Source organism: Marmota marmota, unplaced genomic scaffold, assembly GCF_001458135.2.
Source record: "Marmota marmota marmota unplaced genomic scaffold, marMar, whole genome shotgun sequence".
Taxonomy (NCBI): domain Eukaryota; kingdom Metazoa; phylum Chordata; class Mammalia; order Rodentia; family Sciuridae; genus Marmota; species Marmota marmota.
In genome coordinates, this window is record NW_026000261.1 from 9,373,215 (window position 1) to 9,391,486 (window position 18,272).

At 38.1% G+C, this 18,272-nt stretch overlaps 2 protein-coding genes across 4 annotated transcripts in view; one reads left to right on the plus strand and one right to left on the minus strand.

Moving 5' to 3' along the window:
• LOC107152458 (X-linked interleukin-1 receptor accessory protein-like 2) overlaps positions 1–18,272 on the minus strand; it is a 635,481-nt gene that overhangs the window by 27,964 nt on the left and 589,245 nt on the right. The gene's annotated exons all lie outside the window — the stretch shown is intronic.
• Tex13a (testis expressed 13A) lies at positions 8,560–9,829 on the plus strand. Its single transcript, XM_015497953.2, has 2 exons — positions 8,560–9,018; positions 9,125–9,829. Exons 1-2 carry the CDS (start codon positions 8,560–8,562, stop codon positions 9,827–9,829), a joined length of 1,164 nt encoding a protein of 387 aa, XP_015353439.1.

An 18,272-nucleotide genomic window follows, 5' to 3' on the forward strand; every position in this document is an offset into this window, starting at 1 on the left:
ATGGCATTTGCAGGGAAATGGATGGCATTAGAGCAGATTATGCTAAGTGAAGCTAGCCAATCCCTAAAAAACAAATGCAGAATGTCTTCTTTGATATAAGGAGGGCGACTCAAAACACAGCAGGGAGGAAGAGCATGAGAAGAAGATTACCATTATATAGGGATGAGAGGTGCGTGGGAATGGGAGAGAGAAGGGGAATTGCACGGAAGATGGTAGGAGACCCTCATGGTCATGCAAAATTACATATAAGATGGTGTGAGGGGGAAGAAAAAAGAGAGAGAAACGTGTCACAGTAGATTGGGTAGAAAGAGGTGATGGGAGGGTAGGGGAGGGGAGGGGGGATAGGAAGGGCAGCACAATACAATAGACACTAGTATAGCCCTATGTATAAACGTGGCTGTATAACCAATGTGATCCTGCAATCTGTACACGTGGAAAAATAAGATTACGTACCCCATTTGAATCAAATGTATGATATGTCAAGATCATTGTAATGTTTTGAGCAACTAATAAAAAATTAAAAAATAAAAAATAAAACATACATGAAAAATCAGAATGTCCCTAACTCCCATCTATAAACATGTTTATACTATAAAATGTAAATTTTTATTTCAGAGTTTATGTGAATTTATTGTAACATCACAGATAATCTAGTAAAAATCTATATAAATTAGAGAATTTTTTCATACCTAAAAGCAGAAGCCCTAGATAAAATGCCTGAGGATACAGTTGAAACTTTTCTAACTGGTTCCTGCCATAGTCTTATATTCACTTCAAAATACTTCCCTTGCAAATTCCAGAAGCATTTAATGAACAGCAAACTAAAATAAACTTTACTTTTTGACATTTTAAAACTGTGAATTGACTATTATACATAACTATCAATCATTTTGCCCTTGTTACATGAGACTACACTCCTCAAACAAAAGCTATTTACTAATATTGTAGCAAATTCAGGGAAGAGAAACAAATGAATAATAAAAAAAATCTCAGATACTTTGATGATCTTTATTTCTCAAAAATTCATTAGAAAAATAAAACGTTTTAATGAAAAATATCTCTAAACTTGTAGAAAGGGAAAATTTCAGACTACTGCAAAAAATAATAATATAAAATTACAAACAAATAATTTTAATGCACTAAAAAGCCAGAAAGGCCAAAACTGGCTGATTTATTAACATCATTATCTAAGAAGAATGACAAACCTGTAGAATCATTCAAATGACATTTTACCAGGTATTTGCTGTGTGCTGTACTGATTATACACATTGAAAAGTAGATGTAAACCTAATACAAGAATAAAAATATTTATGCTACTTTTTTTCCTCCCTTTCACCTTCGGTCTGTGTGTGTCTTTTCCCGTGAGATGAGTCTCTTGAAGGCAATATATATCTGGGTCTTCATTTTAATTCCAATCTGTCAGTCTATGTCATTTAGTTGATGAATTTAGGCCATCCATATTCAGAGTTATTATTGAAATATAATTTGTATTCCCAGACATTTTGGGTTATTTTTGGTTTTTAACTTAACTTGGTTTCTCTTTTGATTGGCCTTTCTGAACAATAAATGTGGGGGAACAGGCACACTCATACATTGCTTGTGGGACTACAAATTGGTGCAACCAATCTGGAAAGCAGCATGGAGAAACTGGAATGGAACCACTATTGGGGAATTTGAAATGGAACCACTATTTGACCCAGCTATCCCCTACTCGGTCTATACCCAAAGGACTTAAAATCAGCATGCTATAATAATGCAGCTACATGAATATTCATAGCAGCTCAATTCACAATAGCCAAACTGTGGAAGCAACCTAGATGCCCTTCTGTAGATGAGTGGATAAAGAAACTGTGTTATATATATACACAATGAAATATTACTCAGCATTAAAAAGAATAAAATTATGGCATTCACAGGTAAATAGATGGAGTTGGAGGATATCATGCTGAGCAAAGTAAGCCTATCCCAAAAACCAAAGCTGAGCTGAATATTCTCTCTGATAAGTGGATGCTGATCCATAACCAGGAGGAGGGAAGCATGAGAAAAATGTAAAAAGCTTTGATTGGGCAAAGGGGAGGGAAGGAAGGGAGGGTGCATGGGGGCAGGAAAGATGGTGGAATGAGATGGCCATCATTACCCTAGGTACAAGTATGACTGCACATATGGTATGACGCTACATCACGTACAACCATAGAAGTGAAAAGTTGTGCTGCAATTGTGTACAATGAATCAAAATGCATTCTGCTGTCATATTTACCTAATTAAAATAAATTTTAAAATTTACATTATAATAAGCATTTAGGGGAAACACTGGATCTTTTGAAAAAACTCATTTTTTGTTATTTTTAGTCTATAAGCCTTACTTTCAGTTTTGTAGAGTTATGAAAACTTCAGAGGGTTGTGGTCTTCTTTTTTTTTTTGCTTTTATAAGTTATTTTTTATGGATCTCTGGCCTGTAAAATGTCAACAGATTTTAAGTGTGTACATTTTTTTTTCCATCAGGCAGAGATTGGTTAGTAAACAAACAGGATTTGATGGAGGTATGAAGAGAGAATACTTTATTAACTCTTTTTAACTTCTGCCAACATGAATATTCAGGTTTGGCCATGATACTGATAATCTCCAGCTCAGAATCATAGAAACATAATTTGCTTATAGTTCATGTTACAGTTAGTCAATAGGTCAACCCTGGGACTTGAACTGTACTTGAATAGATTACTGCTTGAGATAATGGCCTTTAGAGGCAGATATGTAAGTTCAACTTCCAGCTCTATAATGTTCTATCTATGGATCTTTGGATAGGTGACTAAATCTGTTTGAGGCTTATATAAGTTAGATTAATAAAAAGCAACTATTTTACAGGGTTGTTATATCACATAAGTGTTAAAAATTGTAAAGGGTCTGAAATTTTACCCAATTTCAAAACTAACAAGTTATCCTGCCAGTTTCAAGGAAACTCCTATGTCACAAATAATAAATAATTTCTCACAATAGAGCATCAGCATTTGTGTTGCTTACTCAAACTCAGTCTCACAGGACAATACAAAGAGGATCAGGGAACACCTGCAAAAGCAATGGGTCATAGGCAATGTGTCATATAGTACAGTGGAAGAGCTTCAAGCTTAGGAAACACACATCTTTTATTATGGGTCATAAGCATATCAGCCCTTTGTTCCAGAAGTAAATATGCTCTTTTTTCCAAGGCTGTATGCAAACCTTACTTTGGCTCTAGAGGGAGACATTATTTCTATCTTCCAAGAGTCTTCTCTATACATACAACTTTGAAAAGCTAATCCAGGACAAAGTATAGTATGCTCAGAAGATATGCAGAAATGTGAGAGACCTAGAACAAAATCTCTCCTAACAATGAAATAGTTCACTTAAAGCATTTAGCAAGTGCCCAGTATATACTAAGCACTCTATAAAAATAAACTCCTTTAACATCATCACCACTATTACCACATTGCCTACAAATAAGTACCACAAAATAGCTACAAAATACAAATACCTACAAAATACAAATACCACATTACCTCCCAATACAAATCATAAAGTCAATGAAAAGATTTGTTTTCTTGTCACTGTTTTTAAGAAAACAGTCAATGGACCAGGATACAGGAAACATTACACTTATTCTAAAAACTGTTTGCTCAGGATAAATTTTATTATAAAAATGCCCTTTACAATAAATTCAAAACAAACTAATTTATTCTGAGACTGAGCATTAAATTCAGATAAATACTAATAAAATTATGATATATTACATATATATTTGACCCATTCATGTATAACTGAGAATTGTGGATCTTTCTATTGATCTGTTATGTCACCATTCCCAAGGAAAGCAATTACAGTTTTTCACCTAAGAATACAGGTAATTTGCTCAAAATCTGACCCAAAGACTGAATGAAGATGAGGATAAAGGTAACAGGATAATCAAGGTAAATTTAAAATTTCTTGCCACCACCATTATGCACACTATAAGTGATTCTTGCTTTCTTGTTTGAATGAAAACAACTTTAAGAATAATAATCTGAAATACATCATCCTATAATCAAAAAGCTTTCCATAAATCTGTGGAGAATCCTGATATTTCTATTAACAACAATATATCTCTCATCCAGAAAGCCTTCCCCAACCAATTCCACTGACTCTATTCCTACCTCCTCATTGGCTCATACTTACATTACAGATATTTTGTATTTGTTAATAACATTGTTTTATAATTTTCCTCATAATATTGACAAAGATTTTGTCAATTACCCAAGTTACACCTCAAACTCTTCAAAAACCGTTTTCTTTATATGATTACCTACCTTGCCTGACTTTCTGTTGAAAATTTTATAACTAAATTGTCTTAGCAACTAATCTATCATGCCCTATGCCTCCATGATCTATTCTCTGACTTCTGTCTATGCCACCATAGCTGTCAGTTTCAGAGACCTTGAAAGACTTGTCAATATTCACTATTTATACTTGCTCCTCTAACTTCATTCTATGGCCCAATATCATTTTACTTCTGCCATATCATTCTATTGATTTTCTAATCAGTAGAATCATTAAGAATACCTTATTATGTGAACTGGATGACCTTTTGTTCATTAGGTTTAGCTAATAATCTAAACCTAATCCAATCCAACCTCCATGTATTATTTGAAAAGAGTAACACTTATTTCACCTTCAAAATCTCTTAGTTTAAAACTATCCCCCTCCTTTTTTCTACTTCTTTCTACCACTTCTATTGCTTATTATTTTTCCTTGGTTTACTCCCAAATTATTGACCACTCTTCCCTAGGCCTTAGTGGTTTTTTTTTTCTGTTTCATTTTTTTTTTCTCCCCACCTAACCTTCATCTTAAGCACTGGATCCTAGCCACAACTGAGCACTGTAACCATCCAAAGCTATAATATATATCTCCAGTTATGTTCTCTCTCTTAAATTCCAGCCCAGTTGAGTCATCTAAGAGTCAATATAACTGTCATGAGGCACTTATCAATCCAAACTGAACTCATCTGTCTCCTATAGTCTGATTTTCCTTCTATACTATGGCTAGAGGCATCACTAATCATAACACCAAATTTCACCAGATACCTCAAAATCACCCTCCATGCCATCTTCCCATATTTATTGTTATTATAAAACTGGATAATAAGTCATGCTAATTCTGTTTCAAAATCTGTCCTAAGGGGACAGACGGAATAAGATTGATCAGTGAGTACTAAGATATCATTAGAAAAGAGCTAGTATTTTTGGTGTGCTATTGCACAGTAAGGTGACAACAGATAACAAAAATGTACTATGCATTTCAAAACACTACTAGAAAGGATTTTGAATGTTTTCACCATAAAAATGGTAAATTTTTGAGGAGGTATATAAGTTTAACTCGATTTAAACATTATAAAATGGATACTTATATCAAAACATCATGCTACCCCACTAACATGTGTTTCAGTAGTTAAAAATAAATTTAATTCAGGGGCTGGGGATGTGGCTCAAGTGATAGCGTATTCACCTAGCATGCGTGAGGCACTGGATTCAATTCTCAGCACCACATAAATGTAAAATAAATATATTGTCCACTTAAAAAAAAACCTAAAAGAATAAATATTTTAAAAAATAAAAAATAAATTTAATTTAAATTTTAAAAATTGTGTACTCTTCTGACATCTAGATTCTTCCATAGTTCAAACCCTAATAAAGTTCTGCTTATGCACTGAAATAATTTTCTAACAGATCTCCCTCTCTTTTGTTTTTTTCCCTTCTTCAATTCTTTAGCCATGTGAAAAAAATTTATTTTTCCAAAGATGTTTATTCAGCAGAAGTGAAATGATGGCAGCATATGGAGAAAACTGATTTCAAGCTGAAGTCCATGTTTAAATTCTTATCAAAGAAAAGTAGGGTAAAAGATGTTCTTACATTAGAAGAATAGAAGACAAAGAATAAGGTAGATAACTATTAAACCACCAAAGACAGGACCCTGATAGAAAGGAAGAGATTCATAAGGCAGGCCTCTTCCCACTCTATATCCTCTCCCTATGTTATTTCAAACACTACCAAGAATTCAACTTCTTCCTCCCACTATAATAATTCTAACCCTGATATCTCTCCTAAGCTTTAGACTCAAACTGCTGACTGGGTATCTCTACCAGGTCACCCAACAGGTTACCTCAATATCTATCTATCTATCTATCTATCCATCCATCCATCCATCCATCTCTATCTATCTATCTATCTATCTATAGGAAGGTAAACTAACTCTAACCAACTGCTTCATTATCCATCAAAGTCTATCTTCTTAGTCCCCTATACCAGAAACCTGGAAATTATCTTAGGCATTTCCTAACTCTCATCCCTAACATCTCTAATGAATTCCACCTAAAGTCCATGTTTAAACTGGACAAATGACTCTCTGCATTCTTCTCTCCATCTCTACATCCAGCACCTCAATTTACCTCTTGAATTACTGTGACAGCTCCCTCATGATCCTCCCTATCACTTGTCTCTCCCACTTCTCCTCAAAAGTTCATTTTCTGAGTGCCCTTTCTGCAGAAATCACTCTAAAACCAAATTATGAACCATGACTACTGATGGCTGATAAATACAAAAGTTTAAATGTAAAGAAAGTACAAGACAGTATTTTAAAAGAATGTTAAATCAGGGAAACTCTCTATCTTTAGTATTCAACTACCCTCTTAGGTAATATTTTAAAACCTGATTGTTTTTTTTTTCTCTTTTACTACCATATAGGATAAATACTACCATTTTCAATGTAGTTCACAGAATAAAACATAATGCTGAATAATAAAGGATGAATAACCTGATTTTTCCAGGGATAGATAATGCAAAACACAAAATAAGTGTATCTGTTCATGACTTATTCCTTTGGGATGTATTAATAATAGGAGAGAAGATAATGGAGATTATTAAATCCAAAAGGCAGGCTGTAGAAAGATTCTAATATCAGGACAAAGAGTGTAACATAAGGAGCCATCATATATTTTTAAGCTTAGGAGTAACCTGAACATAGAAAAAATCTAGAAGCAATTAGGAATTAGAGGAAATTAAAGACAGGAACAATATTTTAGAAACAATATGGGCAATCTCTAAATGTGAACAGATATCCAAGGAGTTTCTAAGGTACTAGCAAAGGGTATGGTGACCAATTGTTGCCTACATTTTGGGCAGTTAGTTAGGTGTTGTTTTTTTTCCAAGACTTCTATATTGCACAACATAGGAATAAGTAGGAGGTCACTGACCTGAGACTGTTCCTACATTTTGAGTCCTTACCTAAGCTATGAACAAATTTGGTATATTAAAAAACTCAAATTTTAAAGAATAACAAACAGCCAGGTTTGCACCAATCAAAATCAGCTGTATTTCAGCCAATCACATGAAGTCATGCAGTCAGATCATTCCCAAATAAGGCAGATTGCCTAGCTGTAATCAGGTGGTTTCTCTATTTTTATGTTTGTCCTATAAATCTCACTGCTCAGGCTGAATCATTCCTGAATCTCTCCAAAATTCAGGAGAATTTTGACTCATGAATCATTCTCTGCTCAAATAAACTTCATTGAACTTGTCTAAACTTTTAAACAAAGAGTGTTGAGTTACATTAAGAACATTCTGATTTGAGAGGTCTTTAGGACACACACGACATGGGAATATAGAGCAGGAGTTAGGCCAAATCATGCCAACCGCCTACTCTAAATAAAATTTTACCAGAACACAGAACATGCTCATTCCTTCAGGTATTATTTATGGCTACTTTTTTATGGCAAGTAGTTGGGATACATATTCTTTTTCCCCAGAGCCTCAAATAATTACTCTCTGTTCCTTTACAGAAAATGTTAACTAAACTTCCTATTGGAGGGAATTCAATAGTCTGAACATGAGCTACAGAAATTTTCTCCAGGGGGTGGCGCCAGAGGCCACTGAGAGGTTGGAGATGTTCCCTGACTGGAACACTCTACCGCTAGGGGTCTTAACATACTCTGGGGTTAGATAAATATATGTCGGGAAGGAGGGGTTTCGGCATTTTGTTACTTGTACAAAAGTTTCCTTTTCTTCATTCTGTGTCTTTTCTAACCACTCTTGGCAAATTAATTTGCAGGCCAAAAAGTACATAGCATCAGGGAAATGAAAGGAATGTTTTCATCCTTTGCATTCTTAAGTTTAGCTCCTCTCCTCCACCCCTCTTCCTTCAGGGCTACTTGATGCCACAGAGGTGTTGGAGTTACTTCCTGTTCTAGAATATTCCAAGTATTGGAGGGGGCTCACCAGGCGTGGAACAAACCATCATGGTGGGGTGGGACCTTTTGGACTTACTTCTGAGAGCTTCATTTTCTTCATTCTGGGTCTTTTCTAACCAGTCCCGTTTCTTCCCGCCTTTGNGTGGGCCCTAAAGGCAGGGGAGGGATACTAAGAGTGATGGGGTGGGGGGCTATAGGCGACTGGGGTGTGGGTGGGGAGGCTGAGGACTAGGGGGTCTTAAAGGAGAAGGACAGGACAACTGGTTGATCCATCTCCCAGGGCCCACAAAGCCACAAGCCCCTTAGACATCATGGCCTTGAAACCTGAGGACCCCTGTAGTGGATTTCGGCATAGCAAGGTGGTGGCCTTCATCAACGAGAAGATGGCCAGGCACGTGAAAGGCCCTGAGTTCTACCTTGACAATCTAACCTTGTCCTGGGAGGAAGTGGAAGATAAGATCAGAACCATCCTGGAGGACAGTGAGATGTCCAGCGAGGCCCAGGAAGCCTGCGCCTGGGGCAGCCTGGCTCTGGGCTTGCGCTTTGCTTGCAGACAGGAGCACTTACAGGGGCACAGGGTGCAGTGGCTGCAGGAATTCTCCAAATTGCACAAGTCAGCCGCCCAAGCCTTGGCCTCAGAACTGAAGGAGCTCACGATGCAACAAGAGATGGAGCGCAAGGAGGCTGCTTTCCAACTATGGATGACCCAGGCCAAACTGGTGGAAGTGCAGAAAGAGTGTGACCTACTAAAGTGGAAGCTTCTCCAGGTGGTAAGATCACCCTGCCATGCCAGTCCTACCTTTCACCCCTACTCTAGGCCAGTCCTCCACCCCCTTGACCACAGATCACATCTCAGCCCTGCCCACTTCTCTCCAGGAACTCAGGGCTCCCCCAGAGCAGGTTGCAGAGGGGCCAAGCCTGGCTGCTGCTAGAGGGGCAGGGACCGAAGGAACAGGAGAGATGGAAGAGACAACAGCAGCTACAGATGATGCCACAGGAGGAGGAAGAGGAGGAAGAAGAAGAGAGGAGAGTAATGCAGTGGGAGCTGCCTCCATGGAGGCTGAACAGGAGCTGGGTGGGAACTTCCTGCAGCTTCTTGGAACTACTGAGCCAAAAAATTACACCTCTGGTGGGCAGAGGGAGGGAGATCCTGGATCCATGGAAAATTCCATGTTTTCTCTCTCTGGGACCCTGAATCCCCTGTTCATAGCCTCATCAGAACCCCTCCCTGTTCAGCTCCCTGCCTCATTCTCTTACTCATATTCATCCCCTTTGTCCCCATTCCCAGCCTCACCCTCACCATCTCCACCAACAGCCATGGTCACAGCACCTGCTCCACCTCAGATGCTTCCCCACAGCTCAGCCTTTGATGTTAGCCTGTGGCGGTCTGATATGGGGGCCCAGGGATTAGACCCTCCAGAAACCCTTAATAGGAAAGACTTTGAACTCCACCAGCCAAGAAAACCTCCGGTTTTTCGCAGGCCTGGGGATTGGGACTGCCCTTGGTGTAAAGCTGTGAATTTTTCACGAAGGGAAAGTTGCTTCCGCTGTGGGAGGAGAATCTGGCTGCAAAGCCCTTAGTGAATTCAGAAATATGAAATAGAACCAAAACATATCCCAGTGGGAAATCAATTTTCAGAGGTGGGTGGGAGGTGGAGGGAAGGGGTGGAATGGAGGTGAGGGATGAGAGGTGGGGAGGGTGTAGATGGTGGAAGGAAAGACACGGTTTGATTACCCTTGTTTTTGTTTTTTGTTTAGTTTTGTATTGGAGCTTGAACTCAGGAGTGCTCTACCCCTGAGCTCTATTCTGAGCCCTTTCAATTTTTATTTTTTAATTTTGAGACAGAGTCTTGCTAAATGGTCCAGGCTGACCTCAAACTGGTGATCTTCCTGCCTTAGCCTCCTGAGTAGCTGGTATTATAGGTGTGTACCACAACACCCAACTTGATTACCCCTTTTTATTCCAGAGGGTCATTTAGTACCCTAGATCTACTGCAGCTTTTGGGGTGTGTGTATGTGTGTGTGTGTGTGTACGCACACACGTGAACACCTGTCTCCCCACAGATGTGCACAGTCATGTATATAAAAGTCCACCCTCTTTCCCCGCCTAGTCCTTATATAGTTAAGTGTGGTCATTTGACACATCCTGAGCCACACAGATTCCCAGGATAGATCATCTGCACTGAGAGGTAGATGCCATAGTCATGATGGAGTTGGTCAGTGAAGCAGTGGGTAATTTTGTTGAGGCCTGGGTCATAGCCACAAACACTGAGGCCACAGCTGAGGCCTAGCCCTGACTATGGGGGAGAAAAACTGGGTGCTTTACAGAGGTATCTTTTGGAGGACACGAGTGTGAGGTCCCAGGATGCAGACAGGCATAGAAGAGTTGATCCAGTGACTCCAGAGAGCTGGAGAGAGTGGTTGTGGTGCAACTCCTTTCACATATTGCAATTATGCTACGTGAGGATACACTTTACCCAGACAGTCTTTTATTTTTTATAACCTTATTTTATTTACTTATTTATTTTTATGTGGTTCTGAGGATGGAACCCAGTGCTTCACACATGCCAGACAAGGGTGCTACCACTGAGCCACAACCCTAGCCCCAGATACCTTTTTCTTTAAGCTAACTTGAGTAGGCTCCTATTCTGGAGAACCTGATTATTTCCCAGTCAGAAACTGGTAACAGCAGAGAAATTTCAAGCAACAGACCATTAAAGAAACTGTTGAAACTGGATGGGGAGTTCCATCGAGGTTTGGCGAGTAGTGGGAATTCCTGCATCCCAAGAGTCCCCAAGAATGAATTGAATAGGGATGGCTCATGTTCTGGGGGAGTTAAATCACAAGAAAAATCCAAAGAAAGCTTGGAGGGTGGGTAACCCTAGGTTTCTACTGGGCTCAAATTAACACAGCAGAAATTCGCCACCCCTAAGAGAATCCCCACAGGGCTGCATACAAAAGATGCCAGCAGCACCAGCTGCCGGCAAGGACTCCTATAACTGCACAGTCTCATGACAGGAGAATCCTCCCTACTCATCAGTAGATGAAACCAGAGACAGATTTGAATTCATACCACTGCCAAGGTGAGTCAGAAACTCATAGTACTCAGGGTATGCTCATCTAGACCATTCTCTCTTCCAACCCACCACCAGGAAAAATGTGGTAAAGGAATCTGGCTATAAAGTTCTCAGTGAATTCAGAAATGTGAAACATAACAGAAGCATATCCAATGTCTGTTCAGCTCCCTGCCTCATTCTCTTACTCATATTCATCCCAACCGCCAGTGGGAGGGGGAGAGGTGGGAGGAAGAGGAGAGTGAGTCAGGGAAGGGGGTGGGTGGGAGGTTGGTCTGCTTTTCCCCCTGGTGACCATAAGCTGTGTTGAAGGGGGCTAAAAGTGTGTTTTAGCCCTCAGGTGGAAGGATGGGGAGGAGGTGTGCAACTGGAGCACAATGAGACATGACTGGAGGAGTCCTGGACATCACCTAGGGACTGTGGACCTACATACCAGAAAGCTGCCATGGCTGTGGGACATCCAGCAGAGATGTGACTTTCGGCTGCCTCCTGTTGGGAAGGGTGTGGACAATCACCATCCAAATTGGGGGCTAGATACTTAGCCTGTACATTTGAGAAATGCCTTCATGTTTGTTTATTTCCTTCTATGCAGATTTTCTTAACCTCAGTACTCCTGACATTTAGAATTGGATAATTCTTTGTTGTGGGGGACTGGCCATGCATTGTAGGATGTTCAGCAGACTCCCTAGCCTCTATCCACTAGATGCCAGTGGTACCCACCCCACTTATTCAGTCATGACAGACAAAATTGACTCCAGATGTCGCCACATATCCGCTAAAGTTTAAAATCATCCCCAGTTGGAGATGACTGGAGGCAATAAAGTAATTAGGAACAGTTTGAATAGGGTATGAATCAAAAAAAGAAGGTCATATAGGCTGAGGGGCCCTGAGAGTTAAAGGCTGAAAATGTCCATTGGGCTTGGCATTTACTTTGGATCTTCAATCAAATTCAGGGGCGTGGTAGGGTAGAAGCCAAACTGCAAGGACTGAGTGAATGGGAAGTGAGGAAGTGGAGTCAGTGAGGGGAAGCTCTTTTTAAGGACAAAGATTGATTGTGACTGGATATGTGGTTGAGAGAGAGTTCTTTTGAACATGGGAGAAACTTGAGTCATGGGGAAAGAGATCACAGAAGCATGAAATATATGACAGAATAAAATACTGCAAACTATATTAGAGCTACAGCTACTGTTATTATTTTTTGAAGTCTATGACAGGGTCACTTTTTATTTTTGTATACAAAATTCCTTTAAAAATCCTATTAGTGTATATACATAGTTGGTATGTATGTTTGTAGATTTATGTTTGAGTAAGTATAGAAGAGGTCTGGAAAGACATTCAGCAAATATTTGCATTAACTAGGCAGAGTGCACTCATCTCTGCCAATGAGTGCTATGGGGTTCAGTTGGGGCTATGAAATTCAGAACTTTTTACTTTATAAACTTCCATTTTGTGAAAGTCAAATAATTAAATGTTGAAAAAAAATTAAAATGGATTGAATTTATTGACTTGGATAGATTTGGAAGTTCCAGTTCCTCTGTGATAGAAGAGAGAAGACACTGCATGGCTAGACGATTGGAAACCAAGGGGGCTTCTGCCTATGTGTCTGTTAAAAAAGACACCTGAGGGGACAAGGATAGAAGGTCAAAAGGGGTGGCTTCTGAATAATGGTACATATAAGAATAATCATGGAAATGGAGGTGAGGAATGGGGAAGAAAGAAAGGATCATTAAGCTGCACAGAGAACACCATTGGTATAATACCCAAGTGGGATGGTGGTAGGATTCCAGGAGGGGGCATTGGAAAAGAAGTTGTGGCATTCCAGGAGGGCACCAGACACAAATCTCTGGTGCTACAACTTATTTTCATATTTAAAAAAAATATTTTAGTTGTAGATGGACACAACATCTTTATTTTTATGTGGTGCTGATGATCAAACCCAGTGCGTCACATGTGTGAGGCAAGCACTCTACCACTGAGCTATAACCCCAGCCTTCATTTTTTTTTCAGTAATGGATTCAGTGTGTTTGAATTTGGATTTTATATTTGGTAGGACCATGGAAAGACAAAAACTTTTACATAACTTCATGTGTTTGCCCATTTAATTTTTTCTGTGAGTCTGAAGGAAAGAGGTCAACAAATTGTAATTATTTCTGCTTCCATCACTTATTACCCTCTAAAAACTCAGCAGAGGGGATCTGACATGGTCTTTGAGACCTTGGGCAAGGATGCTTAGTGATAGAGATAGCTAAAAAGGAAGATATCTTTAAAAACAATATAGCTCTAGTAGGCAAGAAAATTGGATAAAAATTTCATGGGGACAAAGCCATGTTCCAAAACCGTGAACTCTACCTCTAGAAAAGCTGTGATGCTCCTGATGCTTCCCTTTTGAGATAACAACAAAGTGTTAAAAGGGAATATTGAAGGATTCTCTGTTGACCTTTCTCTTTCTGGTGACACATCCACACTGGAAAGTCAAACTTGACTTTCCCTGTCTCTAAAAAGTAAAAATAACTCAAACCATATTTTATTTAGAAAAAAACAATGATTTTTGGACTTTGTATCATATCATGTGAGACTGAAGTCAAGAGTTGGCCAGGGTATTTGTACAGAAATGTTACCTAGTATAGTAAGATTCCCTGAATACCTTAAAATTCAGGATTTTCTAAATGACCTAATGATGCATCTCAAGGTCTTCAAAAAATAAGAACAAACTGAACCTAAAATCAGTAGAAGGAAAGAAATAACAAAGACCAGGATAGAAATAAATGAAATAGAGACAAAAAGAATACAAAGGTTCAATGAAACAGAGTTGTTTCTTTGAAAAGAAAACAAAATTGACAAATCGTTAGTCAAACTATGAGAAAGAGAAAAGAAACAATGTAAAATTAGAGGTGAAGAAGGGTATATTACAACAGATAACCTCTGAAATCCATAGGATCATTAAGGGATATTTTGAAAAACTATATGTCAATAAGTTGGAAAATCTAGAATAAATTTCTGGGCACAAAAGACTTGCCAAAACTGAACCAAGATGATCTATAAGTAGATCAGTTACAATGAGATTGGAATAGTAATAAAAGTCTCCCAAAGAAGCCAAGGACTATGGATTCACTGCTGAATTTTACTAGACTTTGAAAAGAAGAGTTAAAACCAATGCTCCCCTGTTACATAAAATAGAAAGGAAAGGTACCTTTTCAAACTCAATTTTATGAAGCCAGTATCATCCTGATAACAAATCTGGATAAGGAGACAAGAACAAAAGCAAAAAGAGAACAAGACCAATAGCCATGATGAACATTGATGCAAAAATCCTTATTAAAATTCTGAGAAATAGGGGCTGGGATTGTGGCTCAGCGGTACAGCACTCGCCTACCATGGGCAGGACCCAGGTTCGATCCTCAGTACCACATGAACAAATAAAGGCATTGTGTTGTGTCCATCTACACCTAAAAAAATAAAATAAAAAATACTGAGAAATAGCACATTAAAAGATCATTCACTACCAAAAGGTAAATGGATTAAGAGCATATATTTAATACAGTATTATTTGGCCAGAAAGAATTAAATTATGTCATATGCAGCAAAATGTATAAAACTGGAGGACATGATGTTAAGCAAAATAAGTCAGACACAGAAAGATAAGTATTTCATGTTTTCTCCCATATGTGGAAATTAAGGGGGGTAAATAGACCTGAAAGCATAAGACAAGCTATTAGAGAATTGGGTGGAGAAGGGGAAAAGAGGGTAGAATGAATAAAGCACAATATGTGTGGCAATGTCACAGTGAAATGCACTAATATCTAAAATTAATATGTGCTATTAATTATAATTAAAAAGTGCTTCAAGGAAAAGTATTAAAAATTAAAATAATCAGGATTTTCTGTGACTTTTTGTCCTGCTACAAAATACTAGGGTTCCCAGCATCATTATTTGCATGCCAACTCACAAAATCACCTTTCTGCTATTTCTTTTTGTAAAACAACATATTAAAAAAGAAAGATGCATGAAAGAAAATTAAAAATCTCTGTACTATAGTGATCTACAGGTTTTGACCAGTAAGTCAACATGCAACATATTTGAAAAGCTGTTCTGTGTATATGTATATTCACTGTGTGAGGAGGAAGCTTGGGTAGGCTTTGGAATCAGTTAAGGAGGAGGAGAGAGAAATCTCTTCCTTGAGAGTAAGGGAAAGGAATGGAAACAGAAAAGGTGGCCAAAACCCTTTCCTTGTGGGGAATTAAGGGAAAGGTAGTAAGCCGGCATATGGGTAACAAGGTTAAAAACACAAAAAAATGTATATAATATTTCTATACCCAAATATGTACATATTGCCTTACTTCTGAAGAATATGATCTTGTCTGGAAATGATTATGTGTTGGTCAGTGCTACTCTATGTTTACTTTAATTAGATCAAGGTTGCAGGGTAGAAATTCATATCACATCCTACTTTGCTTTTCTCTGTTTCATAGCCATAGATCCAGACTATACCCATAAAATACCAACCAACTATCTTGTCAAAGTGGATCATTCTTTAGTGTGGTAAGAGTGTGATCATGGTTCCCTGGGTATTCATCCCTATCCTTGAGAAAACTAGTTGCATTGCGTGCTCTGATTAACACTAATATGGTCAGCAGCATTGCTCTTCTTTAATCAGGGTGGAGTCTTAGAATGGAGTTTCCCCACTTTATACATACATTGTCTCCAAGGAAAGAACTGCTATAAAGGTGCCTTAATACCTGACACAACTTAAAGTGTACATTAGTTGTATCTTTTAGCTCTTCTCAGAATTGGTCAATGTCTTAAAATATTATGCTCCAAAATATATGCAAGACCTCCAGAAAGTAAGAGTTAGTTATTGTTAGGTTCACATTTAGAAAAAGGGCCTTGATAAACAGGTTCCAACCAAACTTAACTGCCTTTTTTCCCTGTTCACAATCATATAGCCTTGCCTGTGAATATGTCTACTATCACTATCTGTTTAGATCCTCAATAACAATTAATATTAAATACCTCTGATTCTGTAAGTCAAAAGCTGTATTTACATACTCTCTACTACTACTTTATCTTTCTTATAGCATTCATTATCTTCTCTCATGTGTGAAGGGATAAAATATATTAAGTTTAATGTTTGCAGCTCCCAACCCCAGCCTCCTTGCCTTCTATACATAATCCTCTTTTTCGCTACATGGTTCCCTCCAAAACATGGTTCTTGGTATAACAGAACAGTTATGGGCACTTAGTGTGCAGAATAGGAGTAATGGCCAGAAAGAGCTGACATATTGCAATGCCAGTTTAACTAAATTATTCTCGAAAGGAGAACAAGAGCTCACAAGTAAAAACAAGTGATACAAGATGAGAAAGGGCAAAAATAGGAAAAACTTGCAGGAGATTCATTTCAAGAAGCGATTTTAGTTGGGAGTGAGAGTGAGGAGTGATAGGAGAAGTTTCTGGGCAGCTATAGGATGTAAGAGCTATATGGAGTGAAAATATCATGAGTAGATCATTTGAAGTTTTTCTGAGGGTTACAAATTGGCTCTTCTTTGGCATTTTTAAAGGGAATACAATAATTACTTAAATATTCAAACATTGAAAAGTATGTTTAGTTGCAGGATGATGTTTCCTAGGGTACAATTCTATGCTGAATCCCTTGATATCCTGTCTTTTGAGTTATGCTTGTTTGGTTATGATTTATAGACACATCCTAATTCTCCTTTTAATCTATTAGAAATTAGGAGCCCTGCCATTCATTTTTAGTTTTTTAGTACTGTTTACAAGAATGTATTCAATAAATATTTGTTTAATATATAATGGATACCTGACAGCTGAAATGATATGGGCTAAAAAATATCCCTTTAATTTAAAAACAAATAAATAAATAACTGCAGTTAGTAACAAATAAGTTCTCATTTCTTTTCCACTATGAAACATTTCAACTTTAATATGAATGGAAAGAACAAGGTTTCATTTAATGAGTTCTTGAAAAACATGACAATACATTTAAGACATCTGATTAATATTCGTTTTAGCACTCTGTCATGTGCTAATTATGCTTCTTTAATTTATGTGGGTCTTATATGTTGAATGTTTTGGAGTTAATAGACCAAAACTAAGAGACAGATAAGGATATACTCCCACAGAGTTCCTCCATCTCTCTTCTTTGGTAGAAAACAATTTTTAGGCCCTTCTGTTTTTGTTTCATTTTTAAAAAATTTGTTGCTGAGGGTGGCTTTGAATTTTCCATCATCTTGCCTCAGCCTCCTGAGCTGCTAGAATTACAGGCATGTGCCACTGTGCCCTGCTAGAATTCTGTCTTTATCACAAGATGATACCATACCCTAAGGAAACTGGAGATAGAACCACAGAACTTTATACAGGCAGGAATTAACATATGTAATAATACATTATTTGTTGTGATACACAAATATAGAGAGGGAAAAATGGCTCAGGTGATTTCCTCATGTAGCCTAATAGGGAGAAGATCTAGAGCACGCATGAAGTGATTGGCCTATCTGTGTAGTGCCTGGAATCTATCCATACTAAGGGCTGTAAGGCAGATTATATAGATGCAGATGCCAGTAGGTGGGTGGAAATAGTGGAAGTTCTCTCCTGGTTACTTCATTTTTTCAGTGAAATGGGAAGCAATGGGTTGGAGATGATGAAGATTTGAAGAGAGAAGGCAATGTAAACTACTTATCTGGGCAGATGGGAGGCTGAATGGACTAAGAATATACAATAAGGCTGCCTGGTAGCATTAAGGATTCATTTGAAGTTCATGTATTTAATGTGAAATCAGTCATTGTTATTACATATTTCCTTCAGTAAGGTTCAGCTGCAAGAATGAAGGCACAGCATAGAGGGACAGTGGGTTTAACAATATTATGATTTTCACAAGCAAGTAAGATGAAGGGAGAATGGTTCAAGAGCACCAAAAGTGTGTGTGTGTGTGTGTG